At 49.9% G+C, this 7,369-nt stretch overlaps 1 protein-coding gene across 1 annotated transcript in view; it reads left to right on the top strand.

Moving 5' to 3' along the window:
• Positions 1–7,369, top strand: part of TCERG1L (transcription elongation regulator 1 like) — a 95,181-nt gene that overhangs the window by 7,865 nt on the left and 79,947 nt on the right. The window contains exon 4 of the mRNA XM_009637356.1: positions 5,422–5,610. Within this exon, the coding sequence (XP_009635651.1) occupies positions 5,422–5,610 (189 nt within the window). The remainder of the gene's footprint in view (positions 1–5,421; positions 5,611–7,369) is intronic.

The raw sequence follows: 7,369 nt of genomic DNA, 5'->3' as shown, positions 1-7,369 counted from the left end.
AAAAAAAAAAAAAAAAATTTAGATAAATCCAAACATTCCCAAAATATCTCCAGGTACGAAGTTTTAGCGGTGCCTTGCTAAACATGGATCTCCCCAGTTTTTGTGTTTTGTGGTTTTATTTTTATTGTTTTGGGTTTTTTTGAACATCTTTTCACTTGGCATCCTGCGTCTGATCTTCTACCAGCACGACAACTTATTGCCAAAGTTGAGAATTCAGCCCCTAAGATCAGGGAGCGTGCGCCCCTGCTCGTCAGCCCCGAGAGAGGAGGATCCGAGCCACGCCAGCATCTCCTTGGATGTGCTGGAGCCAGGATATTCACGTGTTTCTATATGTAGTCTAGATATCTATATTATTAAAAAACTCACATTTCCAAAGTTAATGTACCCAGGCTCTGGGGCTGCTGATCGCGGGGGCTTCCCTTGCTCTGCCCGGGTCCCTGCCCCTCCAGCTGGGAGGAGCAGGGAAGACAAGCAGGAAAAGCTCGTTTTCTTCTGCAAATCGCCAGGTCTTGCCCTGATGTTTTGGTTTTTTTTTCTCCCCTGGCTGGGAGGAGCACAGTTGGTGAGGAGAACAGGACCTCCCCCTGGGGATGCTGGGGGCCGTGGGGCTGGGCGGCACGGGCAGAGCGCCGAGAGCTTTCGCTGTGGTTCCCCCCCTTCCGCGGTTCGTCTCTGAGGAGGGGGCATCCAGCGAGGGGCCGTCACTTTAGCCGATTTCAGCTGCTGCCTTCTCTTCCCCTCTCCCATCAGAAGGCAGTTGTCATCAGTTTTGACTCTGATGAGAGTCTAATAAAGAACTGATCTCTAAACCGCTTTTGTTCACAGGCCCTACAGATGAAGGGGAAGGGAATAAGGGATAGTAAACAATAATCCACATGTCCATTTTTTTATTCTTCCTTTTGGAGCTGTTTTCTCATACATCTTTGGAAGCGGCGTTAAGTGTTTTATGACGGCTGTTGCCTTAGAGCTAAACTGGCCGTGGTGCTGGGACAGTCTCATCACCAGGCTGGGTTATGGTCCCTGTCTCCCTGGATGGGGCTGCGGGTGCATTCGGGGATGCTGGTGCCATGGAGCCACCAGCTCAGGTCTTCATCATCGCTCCCTCCTCTTGGCTTGTCTGGCAGCAATGGCTGATCGGGGGTTTCATCGGTGATGGTGTACCCCTTGTCCGACTGTACCGACATCAGGCTGGTGCACCTCACTGCACCCGGCTCCCACGCCATCGGGCTGGACCACAGGTTTGGCTGGCTGTGGCGGCGCCGTCCCCCCGACCCTCCGCGGCGCCGTCCCCCCAACCCTCCGCATTACCCCTCAACCCTCCATTCCAGGCGCTGAGCTGATTGGGGCAGCTGAGGCCGAGGGAAGGTTCCTCAAATGGCTTTGTAATCGCAAATGCTGGACTTTTAAGTTTTGATTGATTGATTTATTTATTTTTAAATAGCTGCGTGGGTGCCCAAAGAGCAGCGCTGTGCCTGAGGCCAGGGCGGGCAGCAGGGAAACCCAAAGGGATACAGGCAGTCCGGGTGTTTGGGATCAGTTGGTTTAGGACTAGAAATAAGGAGCTTGCATATTGCTTTAAAAAGAGGTGAGAATGGTGTACGTCCTTCTACAGGTGAGGTTTAGGACCTCGGCATCACTAATTTTTATTAACTCTGGGGTCAAAGTGTTTAACTTCTATTTAATTGAATTGGCGTTTAATTTTATATGACTTCCGTAACATACACAGTTAGATTGAAGCCCTTAGAAACATGTTTGATTTCAAATACATGTGGAAAACATTGCAGATGCTTTGTAAAGCTGCTCAATACTTGGTGTGATTTTTCTTTTTTTTTTTTTTTTTTTTTTTTTTTCCCCTGGTAGTGCTGAGCTCTGGTGTCCTTTCCCACGCTGAGCCACCAGCGATGAGCGTGGGAAACGGCACCCGAACAGGAGGTTTGGTGGTTGGGAAGCTTTGACAGAAATCAAGCGCTGTGTGGTCCCACGTGCTTGTTGTGCGTTCCCCTGGATAGAGACTGATCAGCACATGGCGGTGGGAATCCATTTGTGTTCTAACTGTGTCTTTGGGCTATTCCGGGCAACAAAGAAGAGGCAGCCAGGGCGGTGTCTGCGTTGGGGGCCCTTGGTCCTCACCCGAAGGAGGACCTCCTGGTGCCAAAGAGCTCCTACGGGGCCTTTGGGCACTTGGCAGTAGCTCGCGGGCTGAAAGGCTAAGCAAAACCCAGAGGTTCACTGGGTCATTTAAAAAAAGTTACAAGGAACATTATGCTCCTGTGTATTAATGCTTTTTTCTCCGAGACAGATGAAAAGTTCAAAAGGTCTTTAACCTGCTTTAAATTTTTTCCTCTCTTGTTTTTTTAATGTGGGTCTTCTGGGAAAGGTATTCATAACCCTTTGGTAAAGGTGTTTTCCTGCAGGCAAATCTGAAGACAAAGAGTGAAAGACTGTAATAATCAAGTGAAATTTAAAACTCATTACCTCGTCTGTACTTAGAACTTTCACAATACCCAAAACTTCTTTATCTGAAGGGGAAGGTCTTGAATTACCCTTTTTGGGTACCGGTGGATCTTCCTATCTCACCAGTTCCACATCTTTAACCCGGGCCCCACATAGGCAGCAGCCTCCTCTCTGAAATGGGTCCGGGCTGTGTACTGGGCCTGCTGTCCCCTTCAGAAGGGAGTTCCCTATGAGGACAACTCGTCTCTTCTTCTTTACGGAAGTCGTCTTGCTGCAGGGCTTGGGTTGTCTCAACCTGGGGAAGATTGCTAAACCGTGACAACCATCGTCCTTGTTAAGGTTCGGTCCCGCTTGCTGTCTTCCCCCTGTCTGTTTGCTTGGGAAGAGCAGAGCCAGGAGGCTGAGGAAGGACGCCCAAGTGGGGTTTGGGGTTTCAGCAGCCAAGCGGTACCTCCCTACTGAGCAGGAGCGTGACTTGGCAAAAACAGATTTTGGGAAAACACCACTGCTAGGAAAAAATGTGCACTTTTTTCCCCCCTCGAAGCTATATCGATGATAGTATTTTCTAGGCATTTGACTCTTGAAATGCGTGTAGATGTGGGGTGATTAATGACAACGCTAAAAAAAACCCAAAAAACCAAAAAAAAACCCCAACCCTTTCAAGAAGTTTTTTTGGAAACACAGCAAAATCTGGTCTGTTTATGAGGAGGACAACTTCTCTCCAGCTGCAGCGAGTGCAGATGAAAGTCCCCGGCTCTCCACAGGTCACGTCCTGGGTCAGCTCCAGTTGCTTTGGCCAACGGTGCGTTGTGCTGGAGGTTGACAAATGGCTGAGATGATTGCTCAGCTGAGTGCAAAGCAAGAGAAGGGGCTCGCTGACCCCCAAACACCCTGTCCGTGCCCTCCTCTCCGGTATCAACAACTAGAGGGGCAGTCCTTTCTTCACGGAATTATTTCGCAGGAGAGAGGGAGAGAGAACTTCATCAAAGGCGGGGAAATCACCAAAACTTCTCTTTCAACTGACTGATGAAACTTTAATGAGGGAATTGATGAAAGTTTAATAAGGAAGCCCTGCTTCAGGAGCGCTGCTCATCCGTGCCGGCGGAAGGCTGGCTATCCGAGCAACTTCAGGCTTGCATTATTTTGCTGCTTTCCTGGGCTCTTTGGGGACATTGCATCTTCTTCTCCAAAATAAAAGAAGCAAATGAGAAGTAAACAACCTTCCTGCGCGTGTACCCCGTAGGAAGCCAGTAGAAAAGTCGTTTTTCTAGGCAGTGTTAGTTTTCATGAGTTATGGAAGATGTTGTGTGGGTTTTTCCCGATGGCAGACAGCCTGAATTGGGAAGGAGTGCGAGATTTTGGAGGCCGGGTGTTTAACGCAAGGGTCTGTGCTGGTCCTCGGGTGAATAAATGAGAAACTTGATATTAAACAGTTGCATTAGTTTTATTTTACACTGATTTTTTTTTTTTCTTTTTAATTTCCATTGTGATCTGGCAGAATAATCTGGTTTTCATCTATCCTGGGTTGAGTGACCAAACTTTAAGTTTTGTGGGTTTTTTTTTTCCTCTGTGCCTGTTAATTAGTGCATGTGCAGGTGTTTTAAATGGATTCTTCTTGGCATTGAGAAATACAGTAGAAATAATAGAAGGGTTTTTTTGTGATGCTTACTGAAAATGTTTGACTTCTGCTCTGCTAACGCAGAGCTTATTTTGTTGGCAAATAACGATTTATAAAGAGTTAGGAGCAAAGCTGCCAAAAGTTAGCCTAATAGATGGCCCCGGGAGCCCCAGTTGGCTGCAGCCAAAGCAGGTTCCTTGCCAAAATCCACTGGCCCGCTCTTTCCCCAAGGAAAGCTGCATTCGGCGTCTGGAAGGCAAAGCTTTTCAGGTGGGCTGGGTCCCTGCCTTCCTCGCGGGTACGTGCCCGGCGAAAGAAATCCTGCAAGCTCGTGGAATGCCTGAAGTGAGGAGCCTTGATCCAAGAGGGGTTTATTTATTTATTTAAATTTTATTTTTTTTTTTGCAGAGCTACAGTTGGCTCTTACTGCCTGCAGGATTTCCACATGAACTGAAAACATTTGCTAAATGACATAATAAGCTAATGATTGCTTAATTTTTGAACACGCAGCTCGGTGTAGAGGGAGTAACAGCTGGTGTTTGTCAAATGAGGTTTTTCTCCTTAAGAGTTTTACTACTCGTTTTCTTGTTTATGTAACCTATTTAGGCAAGATTGAGCTCCAAAGGCCTGCCCCCCCCCCAAGCCTGTTAGACTTACAGGTAAATGCTACGTAGTCGGCAGAGCATTTGAGCCTAGATTTGTTGGGCCTCCGAGCCCCCGTGTGAAACCGTGGGAAGTTTCCCGCGTGGCGTGTGGTCAGGATGGAGGGTGCTCGTCCGGGCAAGTGCTGACCCGCGGGTGCCGGGTGCGGGGTGGTTAACGGTGCACGTAACAAACCCGGTCGGGTCGGAAATCCGGCAACTTCTGCGTAGGAAACAGTCGGAATAAGGGCGGTCACGCATCGCTGTGAGGCCATAGGAGCTGAAGAAAATGCCAACCGATGTGTTCAAATATTTGACTTCTTTATTGAGTTGGGTTTTTTTTTTTCATTTAAATTTAATAGCTCCATGCAGTTTATATAGGACTCATTACTGCCTTGTCCCTCTAGGTTATGATGGTATGTTCACATATATGGGGTTGTAATTCCTAAAAACGCACCGACCACAAGCTAGGACTTTAATAAGAGCAATTAGGAAAGGGGCTTTGAGAGTCCTTGGAGAAATATATAATATCTCCAAAATGTAGGGTCTCACTAAGGGGACGTGCCGGCAGCGGAGGCCAGGCGGGAAACGTTGCAGGCTTTTGTTCCACCTTGCGTTGAAATCTAGAATGCTGAAAACGTGCGATCTTGGGTAAATCCACTGGTTTCCAATTAAAAATAAAATCTGTTGTATCTTGTTCTCCCACAGGTGGTTGCCAGAACAGCCTTAAGCCGGTCGGCGGCAATCAGACCCTGGCGTTGGCCGCCGCGGCCACCACCGCCATGGTGTCGATGGAGCCTGAAGCCGCCCAGGGACCTCTGGCACCGAGTGTCCAGCCCTGTCACGTGCTGACCTTCTCTCCCATCAAAATTCCAGTCCTGGCTTCGCATTTCCCAGGTAAGGTCGCTCCTGGTGGCACTAATGAGCAGCTTTTCATGGTTACTTCGTGGCGCTGTGGTTTTGTGGTTTTTTTCTGATAGGTTTAGGTGTGGTTCCTTGCTGGAAGAAACGCGATTTTCTCAGCGTGGCGGCTGGGGAGGTGCTGCGGCATCCCTGGCTCGCTATGGAAGTCTGATCTGAAGCCTTTAGGATCATTTTTGAACCTGTTCTTTGAATGCTTAAGGCTGTGTTTTAGAAACCCTGTGTACCGATTAAGTTGAAAATTTAAATAGGGAGCATTTTCCATCTTTTGGGTACTTGAAGCGTAACGTGGCAAGACGCAGCGGGGTTGCGTTTCGCAGAAGGTATGCAGATGCTCGGTGTTCGGATGAAGTCTTCCTGGGAGAGCTGCACCTCGGTAATGATCGTTCCTGTTGAGCGCTCGTTAGAATCGCCTGGCTAAATGCCTGCCGGGGTCCGGCAGGGTGTTTGTGTTTGGGGATCCCGGAAAGCAAACTGACGCCAGGGAATAAAGGTAGAATAAGTCTTTTGGATTTTGTCGCGAAAGGACGGTGCTGGAAGAAGAGCAGAAAGCAGAGTTAATCGCTGCTGCAGGGCAGGGGTTGGTGGTGCTTCCCACGGAGGATTATCCAACCTCCTGGAACCATTTTGCCTGTTTGTGAGCGAGCGTCTTGGAGGAGAATCCAAAGTGGTGGTGGTGGGAATTATTCTTTACCCATGCTGCAAACCAGAATTGCGTGACGGATGTGTCCTTCCCCCAGTTGAGATGCTCGGGTGACCTGGGATGGCATGGGCCTTTTGATGTACAGCCGCGGAGGTGAGCGCTGCGTGAAGTGCGCGAGGCGTGATGGAACATGATAACGCCGGGAAGCTCCGCCGCCCCGATGACAGGCTCAGCCCCGCCATGATAAACATGTCAGGCCGCGATAATTGCCGCTCGCCTTTCGAAGGAGGGTATGATAGGCTATCAGATAGCACGCGCGGAGTGCCTGCCCAATCATCCTATTATCAGTCATTCGCAGCAATCCACACGCTTCGGGGTGTTTTCTCCGACGGAATATATAGTAGCTTTTTAGAAAGGACAGCTTGAGGATGCCCGGTCCACGTACAATAAACTCGAGACTCGGCTAACTGTTTTTCTCTGCTAATGGCCGTCTCCGGTGGGAGGGCTAGCACCTTTGCAAAGGCTTGCCATAAAGCATTTCTGTGAAATCTCTTTCTGTTGTGCTGGTGGGGAAGAGGACCAGGTGGTGCTGGGTTTAGATGATCTTTGCCAACGGTTGAAGAGCATCCCCCGCCGGGGCTGGGCACGGGTGGGAAGGAGCCTTGGTGGCCCTGGGGCAGGGATCACTTGACAGCCAGGCTGGCGTCCCTGGAAGGTACGGCTGCAACGGCCTGATGGAACTGGGCTGAGGGTTTCTGTAGGTGCTGACGGAGGAGCCGGGCGTTTGTTGGTGTCTGATGGGCATGAGTGAGAAGGGGGGAGAAGCACGTGTGGCAGCTTCCTACCCGGCCTTTGCTCCCCGCACGCCCGGGCTGCAGGGTGGCTGCTCCGACCGCGGTGGGCGAGGTGCTGGACCTGGGCTCGGCTTCACTTTTCCTACGAGGAAAGGCTGAGGGAGCTGGGCTTGTTCAGCCTGGAGAAGAGAAGGCTCAGAGGGGATCTCATCAACACCTACAAATATCTCAAGGGTGGGGGTCACCAGGACGGAGCCAGACTCTTCCCAGTGGTGCCCAGTGCCAGGACAAGGGGCCA

This window comes from Egretta garzetta, unplaced genomic scaffold (assembly GCF_000687185.1).
Source record: "Egretta garzetta isolate BGI_Z169 unplaced genomic scaffold, ASM68718v1 scaffold164, whole genome shotgun sequence".
Taxonomy (NCBI): Eukaryota; Metazoa; Chordata; class Aves; order Pelecaniformes; family Ardeidae; genus Egretta; species Egretta garzetta.
Note: the sequence above shows the minus strand (reverse complement) of the source record. Positions and strands in the feature narration are given on the sequence as shown.